The sequence below is a fragment of the Haliotis asinina genome, chromosome 8, assembly GCF_037392515.1.
Source record: "Haliotis asinina isolate JCU_RB_2024 chromosome 8, JCU_Hal_asi_v2, whole genome shotgun sequence".
Taxonomy (NCBI): Eukaryota; Metazoa; Mollusca; class Gastropoda; order Lepetellida; family Haliotidae; genus Haliotis; species Haliotis asinina.
In genome coordinates this window covers 62,218,539-62,238,560 of record NC_090287.1, presented here as the reverse complement: position 1 = coordinate 62,238,560, position 20,022 = coordinate 62,218,539, and the positions used below count along the sequence as shown (strand labels likewise).

Below are 20,022 nucleotides of genomic sequence, written 5' to 3'. Positions count from 1 at the left end.
AAACCTTGAAATGAAATGTAAACACTTACGGGTCAGAGGTTTAAGTAAATTATGAAACTCTTCCATCAAGAAGATCGACGATTCCTTAACGTGACACTTATAATAAAGACGTGACGTGACTCTTGCGAAGCTTTCTCAGTGAGTCTGGTGTTATGACAAAAGCCTGGAATATCAGGATGTGTTTGTGTCCATTCCGTTAGCAGGATGTGGGATCGTGGATATCTGTTGTTTGTGTTTGGCTGTCTGGAGCTCTTGACACTATCGACAACATGCAGACTGACCTCCTTCAACATAACAATAGGTAGGTACCTCAGTGGGATAAGTTCTGACAACCTAGGTACAGAACAGGGGATAAGTTCTGACAACCTAGGTACAGAACAGGGGATAGGTTCTGACAACCTATATACCCATATTCGTATTGCATGACATCCTGGAGAGGGGCAGCGAAATAAAGCGGGGTTTGATTTAGGCCACACCAATTCTATTTCTTGTTTAACGGATCCGCAGGTCCTATTTTGTTCAAGAATAAGATAAAAAAATTAAAGTAAAGCCTTATGTTTTATAGGCCCAAAATGTAAAACTTACAAGGAAAAGTTTTTTTATTGTTTTTGTCCTATTTACACTTCATAAATTGCCAGAAGTAAAATACTTTTAATATTAAAGAAGGAATAGTACTTTGACTGGTGATTTTGTTTTTATTTATTTTCCTCCTTTCTTTGGGTTTTCCGAAGGCAAAATTGCGTAAAACAAGACACAATATGTGTGTGCTTGCGTGTGTGCATGCGTGCGCTGAGCTTGGATCTTGTAAGCATTATACTGCCAGCCCATTAAGATATCATGTTTCAGTGTAGCCTGTGCGGTCTACTCAGACAGAAAGTGCTTATCTTGAGTTCAAGCTTTCGACTGGGGAATTGTGAGTATCCTTTAACAGGAGACAGAAAGTGTTTACGTGGTGACATAAGAAAAATAACGTCTGCCTTCATAGAAGTCAGTCAGTGAGTAGACGACCTTCCGCTGAAAACATCAGTGGGCTGGTGCCTTGCTACAGGGGATAGCAGTGACAGAAGGCCTATCCTACAAGACAACATTTAGTGGGTTGGTGTTTTGCTGCTACAGGGGATAGCAGTGACAGAGGGCCTATCCTACAAGACAACATTTAGTGGGTTGGTGTTGTGCTGCTACAAGAGATAGCAGTGACAGAGGGCCTATCCTACAAAACAACATTTAGTGGGTTGGTGTTGTGCTGCTACAAGAGATAGCAGTGACAGAGGGCCTATCCTACAAGACAACATTTAGTGGGTTGGTGTTGTGCTGCTACAAGAGGTAGCAGTGACAGAGAGCCTATCCTACAAGACAACATTTAGTGGGTTGGTGTTGTGCTGCTACAGGAGATAGCAGTCACTACTCTGAAGACAACCGTTTGTGGGTTTGTGCCTCGTGACAGAATACCACTTTCAGTCCGTGGGTTTTCACTGAAAAGGGAAAATACGTAAAGGCCTAACCTAATTGTAGGTGGACAAGGAAATATTGTCCTTTAAAACAATAGTCTGTGTGTGGATGTCATTTTATAGAAGACAGCTGTCGGTGGACTAGGAAATATTGTCCTTTAAAACAATAGTCAGTGTGTGACTGAGGAGTAACGTCCCTGAACACAACAGTCGGAGTGTTTATATTATGTTACAGATGACAATAGACAGTGAATTGGGGCGTATTGTGTTCACTAAAGAAGAAAAAGCACGCAAAAGTATATTTTAACGAACTTCTCACCAGAGCTTTAATGTTAGAAACCGTGATCGTAAGATGTTTCCAAGACCCGTGAACTCAAATTACAGTCTACTGCTGAGCTGATGCTAAGGATGTGTTGAACGCCCTTATCCAGCAGAGACAATACATAAAACATTAGTTCTGTAGGCTACTTTCCACGCGTAATCAGATCCTATCGATCCTCAGGATAGGTACTTGTGCGTTGAAGTTTACATCTTGAGGAAACTGTATCATAGATAGTGTATCATAGAGTAACAGTTCATGCAAATGTTATGCAATTTTCTTGCTTTAGAAAGCCATTGGAAGGTGAATGTGTGAGATTTGTTTGTTCACATTTCTAATGTCAGAAACACTCATGATCGATCTAATGTACGCCCATTGAGACAACATATAAACACTATAAACAGTAATAATTATATGGATATATACAGCTGTTTACTACCATCAACTTGAAACTGACTGTTCAGACCATGAACCTTAGACATATATACACGTCTTGACAGTCATACGGTTCTAGGGGATCCAAAACAATTAATTATAAAGGTACAATTATTTCAATTTGGATGGTTTTAGACTGAAAAAATAAACCTTCTGATCATTCCTACAGTCCCATAAACATATCATATGTACATTTATTAAATCTCAGTTATACGTATACTAGCGTCAGTGACGAATACTAAGGCAGACCTTTTCTAACTTCAGGGTATCATTAGTTATGTCTATATTTATATACAATATATATAACTTAAAGTTTAGGCCAATTTCAAATATTTCAGGAACATAAAGGTTGAAAGGAAGTAATATGATCTGTAGTACCTACAATACAATACGTTTAGAGACTGCTATAGTACACTGTTTTAGTACTCGGATTTCCCATCATTCAAATTCAAAATTTCATTTCGACATCAAAAAAGTTTATTCACACAACTAAATTTATATTGTCTAGGCCTAAGACGAACTTTCAGCCAATATATAACAGGCGCTGACGCCCATCACCTAGAACATAATACAAATAGGATGACTACCAGTCAAACTGATCATTAAAACATCTAATGTTAAAATCTATTTACATTCAGTTAATTATGCAAAGAATTATATAAACTGTTTCTATTACGCCAGTGCTGTTTACCAAGTAACCCGTCTCGTTTATGCTGCAAAATTCATCTTTTGTTCCATCCCATCAACTTCTGGTCACTACCCATCCTGTATTACCCTTAGTGGCTGGGAAGATTGATGATGTGTTGTTAGGAAAATGAGTAAGCTATTTGTCATCAAGGAAAGTTGGTTTTATCATCTGCCTTTATCTCTGTATCAGTTCAACGAGCTACGATATTGATTACAACTAGTTTCGTTTAAAATAATTGCCTCAGGTTGCACAAGCGTTGAGTGGCTATTAGTGTATTCTGACACACATCGATATAGGGTTTGGCGTCTGAGAGGAAACGTAATTTATAATGCGCTAATTATTTTTGTAGAAGTAAATCCTAAGCATGGTAACACTCCACTAGTCTGTCAAACAGACCCTTATTGTATTGTATTGTATTGTATTGTATTGTATTGTATTGTATTGTATTGTATTGTATTGTATTGTATTGTATTTCATACGGAAAGCAGTTTTAAGAAGGGAACATCCGTACCGCTGGGATGGACGTCCATTCGTTTAAGACGACACACTTTGCTACGTAGAGTAATGTCCCTTGGCAGCCATACAGGACGTCCCACTTTCTATTCTTAATCGTCCGAATAACCGTAGTCTGGTTTACCTGTGTAATGTGACACCACGTTGGCACCAGGTGCAGTTGATGATGACGCACGTGTTACTGACGTCCATCATCATTGTCAACAATGTCAGCACACATCTTCAAAGCAGGAATGACATGCTTTTATGTTTGAACTCCTATGTTTATCGTGTAGAATGTCATGCTTGTATGTTTGAAGTTCTATGTTTATCGTGTAGAGTTACGTCCCTTGATAACGCCAGAAATCTATGATAGTGCATCATTTCAGCATAACTATGTTTCTCGTCTATGCGTTTATTGTTTTGAGAGATATGATGGAAACAGTTATATTTTACTTTACCCTGTTCACGGATAAAACGCCTTTGTCTGCCGGGTGTTAATAAAGCGATGTATGATTCAGTCATTTTCATATTTCAATTACATCCTTCCTGTTAATATCATATAGAATAAGGCCGATATCGACACGGGAAGCAACGTTGGAAAAACGTTTCTAAAACTTTGGTCCTGCTCCACAACTGAATACTTGTAACATATATCATGCCCACATAGGCTCATCACTTTGTTAATGATATGTTTCTGTTCAACTAGCAGTAAATGTGTACCAGACGGGATGCAATCGAAATGTACCTGTTAACCTACTTGCGACGCATGAGTACCTTAGGGAGATGAGAATGAATATTGTGTGCACATTTATCCTTTGACCGCAGTTGGATAATAGTGTCACATGCGTATGTGTATCTACATTTCTCTCTGTAATTCATCTATCAGGCATCATTTTACACCCGTCGTGGATGGAAAACGTCACACATCCCGAGACGACGTCACATCGTACCAACTGTCATGCAAATGTCACACTACTCTCAGCAGTCCTCGACACAGACAACGAATTTCTATTAAAACAAAAAGGTAACACCACGACGTTGTTTTGCTGCTGTTGTTGTAGTCAGTCATAATCATTTCTATAACTATAACATGTCTGTCCATCATCATCATCATCATCATCATCATCATCGATCACTAGCATAACCATTATAACCAATCATCCAGTCCGTTGCAGTGAAACATTAGGTGGTGGCGAGTGGTCCTGTGCGTAGTGCTCAGGTCACCATCAGTTGAAGTTAAGCTCGGACAGTCCTTGGATGGGTGGCCGTGTTTGGCAGTTTAACTCCTGAGAGTTTCTAGGACTTCGGTCCTGCCCCACAACGAAGCACATGGGAAACATGTGGTCTCACCTTAGGCAAGTGAGTTTGTTCAAATTTGCCTCTGTTCACCCAGCAGAAAATGGGTACCCGGTGAGATAGAGTCATGTGACTATAACCTTCTAGCGCCTAAGAGGCAGCTTGGGTTGTCCGGGGTAATGATAATCAGATTCTGATTAGAGCGTCCAGTGAGCAACTGGTCAGATGGATACTAGACGCTATATAAGTGAATTATTATCACTATCATAGGTCCTCACGTCATCCTGATCACAACCCTCGTTCATAAAGCTTACAACTAAGCATCCTAATGCACAATGTCCTCCAAAACAAACATTGCAGCTTCACCTTCATTAGGACACAGAGTCGTAAACATAAAACACATCACCCCAGTAAACGCTGTCCTCGGGAGGTCAGACAGTTTATTTAGTAAACATCAAATGTACAACTGTACAGATAAGTTTCAACAAATATATGGAAATCAATATGACCTTGAACATAGCAGTTTATATTGTCCAATTTTGTGTAGATACATGTTTTAAATACCTGTTTGCTAATATTAACAAATTATGGTACTTCAGAGAATATATCATTAATGCATTGTGTAGACATGGGTGTAATGTTTTTATTATATAGAAATTTGGAGTCTATTTAGTATATATAGAATTATATTGGTTTTGCGACATGTTGAATTAAATTTGCGTATTACTGTCAGCTTAGATTAATTTTTTAATACCGTTACACTGTTATGCATATCATCATTACCATTAATGTATGACATACTTTCCCATATATATTTGTATCTCTGTTATAATTGTAGTAAACTCTCTCCGGAATAACGACCCACCAGCTGATCTCATCCTCATAGGGCCGTCATCGGCAACGTGCTCGCCTCCACGCACTTGGGAGACACTTGGCGTCGTGGACAACATCATGTCTCTTCCTTGTCCCAGTCAGCATCGTCATGAGTCAACAGCCTCGTCCGCGTGGTTGCCTCGGTCGACCTTTCAAGACGCATGGGATTTCATGGCGTCGTACACAAGCGACGTGCCACAGAATACTTTGTTGATTCTTTATGAGGAAAATACGGGTTGGTATTTTCGCAAGTGAACTGGTGTGAGGAAAATAATGGTGTTATTTGTGTGTGATCTAGTCTCTATGGAAATCGTACGGGTCGGTATTTTTGTCAGTAGTGATACAAAAGTGAACTGGTCTGTGTAAGAAATATACGGGTGCGTAATTTGCCCATGAGCTGGTCTCTGTGAGGAAAATACGGACAGGTATCTTGTAAGTAAATTGGTCTGTGTATTGGTCGTATTTTGCACATGAACTGGAGTCTTTGATGAAAATACGTGTTGGTATTCTTGTAAGTGAACTGGACTGTGTGAGGATTATACTGGGGTTATTTCTGTGTATGAACTAGTCTCTATGAAGAACATACGGGTATGTCTTCTGCATATTAACTGGTCACTGTAAGGAAAATATGGATTGGTATTTCGGCTAGCGACAAGATAACATTGTCAAGTTTATTTGTCTTCTTGACAAAGAACATAAATGTTAGCATTGATGAGTATGTAAATTCAACAAATTGTCATTTGAAATAATTACTGACACGTATTTACAAGGTTCGCACAAACGGTTACATTCGTCAGGGCAGCATTCATTGCTGCAACACTCACGAACAGTTAATATGATTTATGCAAACATATACATGTATAAGGAAAGTGTTGGAGAACATACAATCCATGAGGCTCCTAGCCTGAGATCTCATTTTGTGTACCGGCGGAGAAAAAAAATTATACTATTGATCCCTGTCGCCAGTTTCAATACGTTCCTATGAACAAGATTAAGATCCAATTAATTTGGATGTATTTATGTTCGTATATTATGCAACACAGATGAGGCATTCAATCCACATGGGAAAAAAATTATAATTGCGAAATAGCAAGATCATATCAACAGTAATGGAACGTTCAAGCATTGATACAGTATTCACGTATTGATACAATAATGGGTATCGATATAATATTCACGTATTGATGCAAATCAAGTGTTACCCAACAACTTCTTGGCTCATCTAAGCTTACTAATCAATAGTGAAATAGTCTGGTTTTCTTATTTTCACAGCAGGGAGATTTCTAGGCCAGTTCTTGGAGAAGCACATGTCTAACAGAAAGGATCTGAAGCTGATGATGTACAGCACAGAGACCTTACCACCTACCACCAGGTGGCGCTTGGAGCTTGCACGCATACACAATATGACCTATGTTAAGGGAATATATGGAATACTGTTGGGGTCAGAAACTACACTTCGAAAGTATATGGAAGAGGTAGGGACAGGGACAGTGTGACATGTGGCATTGTGTTCCATACGTGGTGACATCGCATGGCAAGACATTTGATCAGTACACTCAAAGAATTGCTTGGAAAAACCGTTGCTTAACACTCTAAATATGCTTACCGAATCAGCGTTCTAGTACTGAATCTGTACATATTAGGTTATAATGAGATTACCTCACTCTCAAATGCTCAGTTAGGTTACAGTAATATCTCTACTAGACGCACTGGCGATGCTAGTTTCGCACAAGCCGTTAAAAGAGCGTCTGTTCTGAATGCTGGCAAAAAGGTTGCACACTTTGTTTTACAGTCCCAATATTTTACGCCCCACAAAAGTTATATCAGGAACGCAGTCAATGTCAAGAGAAGAGGAAGGCAAATGCCAGATTGTCTGGTCCAGGCTATAATTTGTAGAGGGCCATCATGTGGCTGGACAACGGCTGATTACGGCATTAAACAATGGCCAAATACGAATAGGCCAAAAGGTAATGTTATACGAATAATGAAGATCATCAAAAATAAGGCCATTTTTTTTAACAAAATGTATGATCAAAACGTTGCTTGTATAAGAGGAAAGGCGTCTCTTATATCTACCACAATCAACACAATTGTACACACTATTCCAGATAAATAGTTACGATGATCTGTTCCCGAGAACTACGGACTTCCGCCACCGGTCATTCTGGTTGGTCATCACACAAACAGTGGACATCCACGAGCTGGAGACAGTGTCTCGTGATCTGGAAAATATGGCCATCATATCCCCCGGATTCTCCACCTACGACCATGACGTCAATACGACAGTTGAGGTAGGTCACACCTCTTCAGCTATAATCATCATAAACAAATTGTATATATCAGTCTCAGCAGGACACTGCATTGAAGGCCAGAACGACTTCTCGTTTGCCAGTCAAGGGGTAGTGTTATCAGATCAGGACAGTGACAGTCGGAATGTGTTGTCTAATCTTGATACACCGAAAAGGTTAACACGAGGTGTCCTGCTCGACAGTTACTGACTGTGTGATTGAATCTGTCAAAATCCTGTTGTGTCTCTCACTTTAGCTGGATGAACATTTGAAGACGTTAACCTGACATGTCCTTGGAAGTACTGCTATTCAATCATAGCTATCATTTAAATATTCAGTTATTTTCTTATTCTTCAGGTTTCAAATTTTGAATAGATACCTATGTTCGGTTACGTTTCATACCTATCCCGAGAATGGATTCTCTACTTATAAAACTAATGCTGTATAGCTCTTTCTGAATTGCTAATATCGACTTCTTGTATCCCTATCATAGTTTAGTCCAAGTTCGCGAAATGTCGTTCTGAAGTGCCGTAACAGGATGTCCTCGGGTCTTTATGTTGAGGAAACGATATACAGAGACTGATTCATACTGAACATGTTTAATTCACACTTTAAAGTGTCTCTTCCAGTCACTTGTCATGGAAACGGCGTTCTCGGCGCTTGGTACAAAGGTCAACGTTTGCGGCAATACGACGTTGGCAACTGTTGTGTGTGTCATCGCGCAACATTTGGCATTGGTAAGTCCATATTGTGTTGAATATTAAGAGAACGATGCCATTAAATAAAACAAATACATAAAAACGTAAATACTGTGATGGTCTTGTTATGACAACCTGATTTCTTGATAAGTTGCAGTATGGTAGAATAGTCTTTAAACCGTAAGCTCGTGGCGTCAACTTAGGACAGTACTCTACGAAGCGATCGGGTGATCGTAATTCAAATGTTTTGAAATATGCTTGCGATCATTCTTAGATCCAGTTCGACGAGGGTTCGAATCTCTTAATGGCGAGAGCCTGTGAATGTCGGTTTGGCTAAATGGATGATATGGCTATATTCGAGCAACAAGGCTATGATCTGTAAATAATTGCGCCCATACCAGATTATTCAGTGATCAACAGCATGAGCATCGATCTACGCATGGGATGTGCCAACCAAGTCAGCAAGTCTGACCACACGATTCCGTCAGGCGTCTCTCACAAAAAGATCCTTTTACTGAAGACTTATTCTAACCCGAATCTTCACGGCGGCGGTGGGGTCGCCTAGTGGTAAAGCGGTCGCTCTTCACACCGAAGACCCGTGTTCGATTCCCCATTTTCTGATATTGCTGGAATATCGCTAAAAGCGGCGTAAACCTAAACTCACTCACCGGATATTCACGGGTATGGCAGGGACGGGTTAATCTAAAACGATAAAATAACAGATCCTCGCTGTGACGGTCAAATATACAGTGCTGACCAATATATGAAAATGGCAACTTTTTCATTTTTGGATTGCGACGCACATACATACAGACACACACACACACACACACACACACACACACACACACACACACACACACACACACACACACACACACACACACACACACACACACACACACACACACACACACACACACAACTAACTAACTAACTAACTAACTAAATAAATAAAAATAAGAACCAAATAAATATATAAGTCTATATCCATAAATTGTCATTATTGCACTCCCCAACTTCTAAAATACCACTCAAAGAAGGTCAATAATTATATCGTAAAAAGCGTATATTCTTTTCTGACTTTTCTTACATTGAACATTTGCTGACAAAGGGCTATACTAAGTGATGATTCTTATTTTCTAGGCTTTCCAGGCGGATGAGTCTCAACGACTGTACATCTACGTCGCCGAGGGAGTCGGCGACTCCCATCACTATGTCAAACATCCGGTGTCCACGAAACAAGCAGATTTGAACACCTTCCTCTTCCCGAATGTCAAATATGGCTACAACCTGCGACATATTGATATAACCATTCAACCGGTACGTGATGAGTGTTGACGATGAGACATTTATCATGACGCACGATGTCCGTCACAGCGAAGCATTAATTTGGCAAAGAGTTCAATAACTCTCACGAAGAGTTCGATAATGGCGATATGTTATTTTATTTCTTTCACTTTCTTCCTTTCAACATATTATTTTGGGATTAGTCTCATAAAAAGAATGAATGACAACACGTCCTGTGTGAAAAACATAGTTCCTTTCAAAAGACTCACTACAGTAAATATCGACACCTACTTCAGGCAACCGTTCTAAATTAAATTTTGCCAAATGTTCCAAACTGTTTAAAGGTGCTGTTTACATATGAACCGATATATTGTAATACAAATTCGTATCATTGGAAAACTCATTGCCATGAGTCCAATAAATGATAAAAATCAGTGAAAATTAGCGACTTCTTGACAAAGTCTTACACAAACACGCATCTGTTCACAAGCACGATATCTGCATATTCAACAATTTAATGCATGATTCACGAGCAATTAAGCTGCATATAGTTTGCGCTTGGTTCCCCAAAGTTAGTGGGGATATCAATCTTTGATATAACCATGTGTGTATGTGTGTGTGTGTGTGTGTGTGTGTGTGTGTGTGTGTGTGTGTGTGTGTGTGTGTGTAAAGTGTTTTATCAACATGTCTTCAGTTTATAAATACGTTTATTATATGCTGCGACCTTCATGTTGGTGAAGGCAAACAATGGCAGGTACAGACAACATACATCTGGGTTCTTTTCTCTGCAATCAAAAAATGTAATCATTTCTACTCCAGTTTGATAAATCTCTTTTTAAACCTTCTTATGAAACTGTTAACATTCCTGGAATAGTGGAGAGGTTCGATGTAATTTATAGAGTGTGTTTCGGCTTAATCGCGGACGATTTTCTTTGGCGCTAGCGTCAGTATATTTGTGGTACAACTGCTTCCAAACAAATTTGCAAAAATGTGATTCTTCTTTTTCTCTGTCGATATTTTTACAGTGTGACTTTCCAGACAATTCTTGTCTCAATATATCCTACTGGACACGTAAAGCGTTCGGTACGTCTGGTTGTGTTCAGCAATTGTGTACACGGTATATGGTATTTTAAACAACTTGTTAACCTAAGCAGGACATGCTAACCCGTTTCGCGAACACCTAATGTCATCATATATTCCAATGAGCAATTCATATATTTTCACAGCTAATATACCCAATGAAATCGGTTAGAGCGGATAAAAGAGTCTGGTTATTCTCAGGCACTGAGGTCTTGTGCCAATGACTGTATTTTCTGGTTCCGACCCGATTGTTTACAAACAGCCATCAAACGGCTGCAACTTTGCTGAATGAGTGTTGAAACAAACACTTACTCCATGATATAGTCAGAATTGTACAATGAGCTCTGTCTTTGAGCAGAGATTTCCTTTCAAATGTGAAAAGGATTTTCAAACTTCTGTTGTCTATGACATCATCAAAGAATCGATCTGTGTAACATTATTGGAGCCCTGCAGCACATAAATTACTGAACCTTTCGCTATTTTATCTTCTCCTTGACTCTCTTAGGTATTGTCTGTTGTCAACCGTAACATTAATCTCCATGCATGAAGGTCCGCCAAAAGACCCGATTAATAATACCATAATGCATTGTCAAGTACACGTGTCTTTGGTCCAGTAATAACCACCGAAAAAAGCAACAAAGCAAACGCTGTAAATGCCACATTTGGAAAAACCAATATTTTTTCACACAGTCCCAGATCGACGTCGCTTTATACACACTATCTACTCAATGTCCACAAAGTATGCTAAAACTGATCGAGGTCTCAGCCGTCAAATCGTTCCTGGCCCAGTAAGTGTTACGTGTGACCTTCCTCTCTCGAGTAATGTCAACAGACACACCTTTGGACGTACCTACGAGATCGTTCCATTTGGCGAGATCCTCAGTTCGCAGGTTTACATATCTCTTGCAAGACTCCTCTGTCTCGTTATCTGTAGCCATTACTGACGAGAAGTACAGATTATCATTAAATGAACATTGATTCGAGTTCTGTTCTATTGACAGTTACCACATCTATTCTCATATTTTTTCGGAATTGTTTGCTCACGAAGTAAATGATTTACCATTTATGCATAACAATTTATATATCAATATGTCGAGTGATTTACCTCCTGAGTATACACAGTATATGATAAAAACTGAGAATCGACCCCGTCATTGTCAACCAACTACTTTTGTGAACCCTGATACAAACTGTTCATGATGTCAAACATATAATTGACATTCCATTTTGTCATTTAATAAAGGCTTTAATCAATAAAAAATGTATCCAATTTGAAATACATACTTAACATATGTCCCTTAGACGAGATCTATACATTTTACCTGTCACGATGTTGTGGTATGAATGTGTGTTTACCTGAATTCCCGGTTGGACATCTTAAGTTGAACACATACGTAACACTATTTCAGCAATATGGACATAGTGGCACATCTTGACAAACAATGTTTCACTGATTAAACGAAAAAAGCTCTTTACAAAAGATCGTATTATGGTATAGAGTAAACAACAACACAGAACAAAGTATTAGGAAACACAAATGCCAGTGTGAATGTCAAGATCACCTCAGAAACCATTATAAGAGAAGAGACTGGGTTCTCGAGCGACAATCCGACACTGCAATTAAAAGTGATGTTTAAAGTTTAGCCCAAAACAACTTGTGATGTCCATTATCGGTTCATGGCTGCTCATGACAGACTTGTTTATTATTTCTGGACAGTGGCCGGGGTTCATGGAGCGTGTTGACGATGGGAACGTGACCAGATACCAGGGCATGTGTATTGAAATGCTCAAGGTGCTACAAGAAGCCCTCAACTTCACGTGAGTGTTTTACTTGCTCACAAATATTGATTTACGCTGCATATTCGACCACCGTAGAACTGTGTAACAGTCTGACCATGATATTCCTTGCTTACGAGTTGGTGAAAAGATCAGCGAACTCCATATGTCAGTTAAATTCATTAATATCTGAATGACTAACATTTATCATTGTTATTAGCGAAAGTTAACACATGTTTGTAGAAAATTTTACTTCTTTTAAATGTTTTTGTTGGGGTGAGTGGTTTTTTTTATTTGTGTATTTATTTTTAATGTTTGTGTGGGCGTGGCTTTTTTAATTATGTAGAACAACACCGAAAGAGACCGTTAAGGAATATTATTTTGCCTATACCGTAGTAGGCCTCTGAAAGAACGCCATGGTACACATGCAATATCATTGTTTATCTGGGTTTTCTAGGTAAATCAGCTGCTAGCGTCTTGATCAATATGTGACCATAGTTGTATTTAGTTTCCATACAAATGATATTCAGTATGTCCCAATCAATAATGACAATCAATAAACCACCTGTGTGTACAATGTTGTCTCTCACCGGTGAAGGTATTGTGACCAGACACCTGTAGGTGATTTTATCCCTGTTTTCTGTTAGGTGCCTTGTCATCAGCAGCCATAGGTGTCTCTTTGCTACCTAACAACTCCTTGTGTGTCATGTTGCTATTCACGTTTTAATGTGTGAGGGAGAGAGGGAGAGAGGGAGAGAGGGAGAGAAAGGAATGTGTGTCAGTTTTCACCTACTACCTTTATACGTTCATTGTATGTGTACTGCATGTGTACAATGTCAGCCCCAAGCGGGCAGAACCGTGATACTGACCGACTGTTTCTTCAGATACACGCTGTTTGAGAATAAAGACAAGACATGGGGCACTGTAGTAAATGGCTCTTGGATTGGCATGGTCGGGGAACTACAACGACGGGTGAATATTGTTTGTGTGTATTCTGTCTGTCATCTGTGAGCATTGCAGATATGAACCTTTTTCTCTTAGGAGTTAAAGCAGACAGTTGAAACTTCTTAAACACATCCACTGAAACGAAATGCGATCCATTCTATTGTTTTCCCATCCTCGATAATCTCCAGGGTATATGTTCCAATAAATCTCCACTATACCCTGGGATGCATCTACAACTATGCTCCATGATTTTATTACCTCCTTTTGCTGGCTCCGCATTCTCACAGTAGCCAATCAACCGAGCTTGCAAGTGTCAACAAAGATAGCGGTCGCAGCCCCGAAGACTTCTTCGCATTGCAACTGAGATTTGGGGGGAAATCATACAGACAAATTGACAGCTCTGAAACTTTTAAAAAATATGTGCAAAAACTCCTTCTACCTCTTTCAGTGACCCTCTGCATGATTTGTGTTGCCAAGTTTAATCGGTTAGATATTTTAAGAAGCGAAAGTGAGTTGTGATAGGTACGCTCAACGTACCAGTGTACGATTGGATGAAAAGCCAGCCTAGGGAGGTAATACAATCATTGGTCCGAGACGTAGATGCACTACGTAACGATAAATCTCCTCTATACTCTGGAGATATTCGAGAATGATTTTTCCCCATCTCCCAGGAAGCTGACTTGGCGCTAGCTGATGTCACTATCCACTATCAGAGGGATCAAGTGGTCGATTTCGTACTTCCGGCTTTTGGAACGGAAGTGACCGATATCGTGTACCGGAAGTGGAAGACGGAAGACTTCAGCTGGAAGAACCTCGTTCGTCCTTTCAGTCCCCTCGTAGTGTTGTGTATTGCAGCAGCACTAATCTTTGTCATGTTGACGGTTGCTGTCACAGAGAGACTTAACCCTTATTACAGTGGGACAAAGGAGAGACAGAGTCCTCTGTATTTATCATGGAAGACGATCTGGTATCTGCTTGGATCGGTGCTCATGCAAGGTTATAAGAATTATCTGCACTCCTCGCAATTATCTGTCATTCGTACCTCAACATTAAACTTTCAGCAAAACTACATACATTGTACTCCCAATAAGTAAGTAAGTAAGTAAGTAAGTAAGTAAGTAAGTAAGTAAGTAAGTAGGTAAGTAAGTAAGTAAGTAGGTAAGTAAATAAATCATTCATTACCCTAGAGGGTATTCTTTGTTGGATGGAAAGATTGGTATGATGGGACAGTTATGGCCACTAGTTATGATAATAAGCAGTCAAAATGGGTATTTTGATATGTGTTCTGACTACCGTTATTCTTATAATATGAAAAGAATTAAGTATTTTTCTCAATGATCAAACCATGGAAAAACAGGTTGGTTTTTCAGTTTCTGGTTTTACCCTGCTAGGTGGAACCCAAGAGCCTGGGTCTTGTACTGGCCGGGTCCTCCTGTCGACCTGGTGGCTCTTCTGCATCGTGATCTCTGCCACCTACAGCGCTACTCTCATCGTTTCCTTTGCTGTGAAGGAGGAGACACTCCCGTTCAAGTCATTGGCCGAACTGGTTGAGAATGAGGAATATCGATGGGGAATGTTTGACGGGTCTATTGCTATGCTTATATTAACCGTAAGTACAGGAGCTGGACGAAAATAAACACGACACGTTTTATGGATAACAACAGTGTATCCTTTATCCTTTATCAGAGCTAATTCTTCCTCCTTCATCAGGCGGTTGACTTTTCACCAAGTGAAAGAGGAAAAATTAGCTCTGTTACGTCGTGTAAACACTAAAAGCTTAAAAAATGTGTCATGTGTTTTTTGTAAGTGCAGAAGAATTATTTCGTTGTCTGGTGTCTGGGGTCTACCTGGAGGGCGAAGGTACTTCGATCCCCTATCCATAACGGAAAAGAACTTTTATTACACTCAGGTCGGGATACTTGGCATAAAAGGCACGAATATACAGTTAAGGGTACATGGGGTGGTTTACATGAAAGATTGTAAGATTCGTGGTAGTATTACACACTACACTTATGTTTTTAAAACACTCAATGCAGTAATTCAAAAGACGTAAAAAGGTGTTACTTCTTGTCACTCTTCCTGATGTTGGGTATACAGGCGAAAAACCAAGGTCTTGACGTGTCCTTATTCTTGCACGTTTCTTGCCATTCCCCCTCATAGGTGAGGCTGATATCTAAAGCAGGATAGATAGATCAATTTTGAACATTTGAACCGGTTGATTGAAATAAGATATCAATTCCGTAGGTACCAGTGACTCGTAATTATGTATTTCTCGTCCGGAAAACACATAGGATTGATTTACTATGTATTTGACAGCTATGTACATATTTTATATTTCCATCCACATAAATCACATCGGTTAACGGTTTTACCATCCATGTGCACTGTTTCCTGCCAGAACTCGACTCGTCCAGAGTTCCAGAAAGCCATTAACGGTGTCCGGAAGTTTGCGCAGTCAGACCCGAGCGTCCTCAGCCGAGATATCAATGTACAGCTCCGAAAGGTCCAGACGGAGAAGTATGCTCTCATCTCCAGCCGCGGCACGCTGGAGTACATGCAGTCGGTGTCCAAGCCTCTAGATCTCCGTATAGTTGGGGAGAAGCTGTATTCCACCCACGTAGCTCTGGCCGTTCCCCAGCGCTCCCCCTTCCTGTCAGACTTCCAGAGAGTGTGAGTTCCCCGTTGGATAGTCTGTGTCACAGTCCGAGAATGACATCATTGTCCCTACAACCTAACACTCCCCGCTAGCAAAGGCCCTATGTGAAGCAAATCTCTAGGTTCAGGGCTGCCTGGGGTCCCTATTTCATTTAAATTGGTAATAGTATATTTGTTACTATCAAAATTATATGTGCTGGACAAACTAAGTTAGGGATATTGGTATTTTTATGATTGATATTTTATCAGTGTGTCAATGAATAAAAGATCATTATTCAAAATTTCAAAATTTGCACATATCCCTAACTATTTTTGTCCAGTGTATATTCAGTGACTATGCATTAGTCTGCCCACTCAAGGACTCCGTTAACGAAACATATGTTTCCTACCGGAAGGGGTTCGGAATATGAGCTGAAGATAATCCTTTCAGAGAGATTATATTCGATGATCCTTTATCATTCCATTGACTCATAAACACTTTAATTGTTGGGAAAGGATTATCACTAAGATTATCACATTAAAAACTCTCTTTCATTTGGTAAATGTAGTGTAGTGTGTTTTATGTCAACTAGCAGTTTATCAGAGAATCGTATATTTATTTATTCAAAGTTTGTTGATGTAATCCGATCTTCCTCGTTCCCAGATCGAGCTGATTGTCTTTTTACGCACTAAAAAACCCATCCCGGTATCTGACTGATTAAAACAAAACCCTGACTTATTTTATTACGCTATGTTACCTCCTCGCATGTATTGAATGTCATAAATACTGTTACTTTGTATTAAGTCTTTTTCTATGCACCACCAGTGTCTGGTTTCATCAATACTGTCCCTGAATCTACAGACAGAGTATCCCCAGGACCAAAGATGTGAAGAACGTAGTGTTTGTAGATATCAAATAGCAAGACATTAGTGTCGTGAATCTGGAGGGTCTACATTCTGATACAATGAAACATGACAGCGCAGCAAAGTATCGGTTTATATGGACGTCTTTGATAATGTTTCAACAAATTAGATAAAAACCTACACTGCAAAGGCAAATAACACCTGCTTTTCTAATTTGTTTTTCGTATTATCATTGATAGTAACCACACTTTGACATTAAAAGATATATGCCCAGGGATGTCTTTAATGTATTTCCAGCAACAAACTTCTCAATTGGTACTTCCACATTTGAAGAGAGTGACTGGCCTGTTGTCGAGTCGACTGTCCTTTACTGTGAACATTCGCTTTACATTGATATCAGATAACTTCTAAGAATTGTTTGTTGAACGAAGAGACATGTGAAATGGACCAATATTTTTTCACGAGAACATTGTCGATGTTTCAGGATGGCGACTATGAGTGAGATTGGGTTATTGGAGACTTGGGAAAAACAGTGGGGGAACGAGAGCTATCTGAAGAACCCCTCACTTACTTTAGGAGGAAAACCTATCACTATCGGCAACTTCCTGAACGCGTTGTGCCTCGTTGCTATCGGTGTAGCTTGTGGTGTCACGGCCCTTCTTCTGGAATTCGTCGTCACAAAACTCTTACAGTGCTATCAGGCATCGTCCGAAAACAAGCCGGAAACAGTGACGACGTGTGTGGAGAGTCACGTGGTGGATATGACGTAACTACGGAAATGATGGATCCAGGAACCGTGTACCTCAGGTTCTGGATCAGTAATTGGATCTTCGAAAATGAACAGAAGAGGCAATCGCAACGGTGCAATCGCGAAGGTGCTCGTATTCCCATTGAAGGTGGTGGGAAACTTGGATTCAGATTGTTCCTCTAGTGCTGATGCTCATAAACCTACAGAAACATAAACAAGTACAAAGCAAAAACCGAGGTTGTTACATTATTCCTTATTAAGTAAGGAATAACGACAAACGGCTGCTCACTGCAAAATAGAAGCGATTTAGATTGGTGTTTGAACGATCCTTCAATCTAAACGAAGTGCAAGATCAATTACATTAGGAGATTATTCGAAGCTGAGCCGACGGATTATAACATGGGTTGTATACGGGCCAAATACTACATTCAAGATAACAATTCTGTATCAAAGCGGAAAGAATATATTTAAGGATGGAACTATCATTGGAAACCCAGTGACTCATCGTGAGTGACCTGGCACCAGATATTCTTGGGACAGCCTTGCATGGTAAGACTAAGAGTTCAGGTATACCAATGCCGTGCCACTGAAGTCTGAAAATGGCACTACCCATGCCTGTCACTGAATCCTCAGACACTACGTGAAACCTTCAGCTTTCTGTTGGCTTTAAACCTTTCTACCATTTTGACTGCGCTTGTTCGGGATTAGCGCTTGTTCGGGATCAAAGATGTAACTGAGCCATGATCAAAAGCTTATGCTATCTGTAATGTCACATGTGTTTACTTATCCTCTGTGTCCTTCGGGTGTACGAGATCTTTTGTGAGAATCAATGATGAGATATCGATCAATATTAGTGAAGGTCATGGTTACTCGTCTCACGATTAAAGGCTGTTAATAATACGTTCAGATTGGCCCGCATTGTACAAGGAGCACGGTACACCGGTCTGCCAAAACAGGTTTAAAGAGCTAGTATGAGATTGTTCCTGACTGCCTTACCGACATTGTAATCAGAAGGAGACGGGAGGACTTGTTGATTTCTCACTTCGTTAACATCTACATGCTGCTTTTTTGAAAAACATTGTACTAAGTATCACACAGAATGAATTTATATGGTCCTCTCGTATCAATAATCTGTCAAGATCTTTAAGTTTTAATCGCTTTTACAAAACATAAAACCATTACAGAGATATTCGTCTAATGATATACTATCAGAAAAAAAGAAACGCACAGACGAGAAATCTGTTGCGAAAATATGTATTTTCAAACATGTATAACTCGTCCACAAATAGACTTTAGTGCATGAAATTTTACAACGGTTTTGAAGAAGGCAATGTGTATACAACCAAATGGATACTTTTAGACAAAAGAGACGCTGAGCGACGTAGCACTACCCCGACGTCGGGTTTCCTGGCTCTCTGGCTGATGTGCTCTCACCCGTGGCAGTGCGACCACGCAACTGTAGTACCCGGATGTACAGATCCTGGGCTGCAGCGGTAACTCGATGCCTACCTGTACGGGGATGGTTATTTGTTATACCTGTTTGGTTGCAACGAGCTGCAAGCCATGATATCTTGCTCAGACTAACATTCAAACGACTGGCAGCAGAAGACTGGTAACTCCAGCATGCATTCTTTCAATGGCGATGTTCCGTTTAGCAGAGTCAAGACGTGACGTGGTGATTTGACATTCAAAACGAATGCCAATAATCAGAAGGTAATGGCAGGCAGTGTTTGTTCTTTGCTGCACAATTTCAACTAGAAGGTGCTCTCTGTTGCGTTGTGGATATGCCTGTCTAATCCTTGTAAACAATCTCATCAAAATCAACATTTTCAGGTAAAATACTATTTTACTTGTGCAGTTGTGTAAAACCATGTTATCAGCACTTGTGTTACATATTATAACGATTGTTTGATCACAATAGGTAAATAGGTAATTAATAGATTGTATGAAATACAAATCTCCCATGCGTTTCTTTTTGGGGACAGTATGTATTCTGTCCATGATTATCATATCTGTATTAGTAAATGTATACATTTAAAAAATGTCAGTATATCAACTTGTAACTTAGGTTTTGCTTATTTGAATTATATGTTAACATATTGAAATGTTCGATACTTGATGCTCATAAACTTTGTGCCTTCATAA

At 39.7% G+C, this 20,022-nt stretch overlaps 1 protein-coding gene across 1 annotated transcript; it reads left to right on the top strand.

The window, feature by feature from the left end:
- The first annotated feature begins 204 nt into the window (after positions 1-204).
- Positions 205-18,392, top strand: LOC137294562 (glutamate receptor U1-like). Its single transcript, XM_067825606.1, has 13 exons — positions 205-301; positions 4,272-4,409; positions 5,520-5,789; positions 6,827-7,029; positions 7,663-7,845; positions 8,472-8,579; positions 9,687-9,863; positions 12,628-12,728; positions 13,571-13,658; positions 14,303-14,627; positions 15,023-15,240; positions 16,030-16,301; positions 17,614-18,392. The coding sequence occupies exons 1-13, from the start codon at positions 205-207 to the stop codon at positions 17,897-17,899; spliced, it is 2,466 nt and encodes an 821-aa protein (XP_067681707.1). The 3' UTR covers positions 17,900-18,392.
- Positions 18,393-20,022: the final 1,630 nt, after the last annotated feature.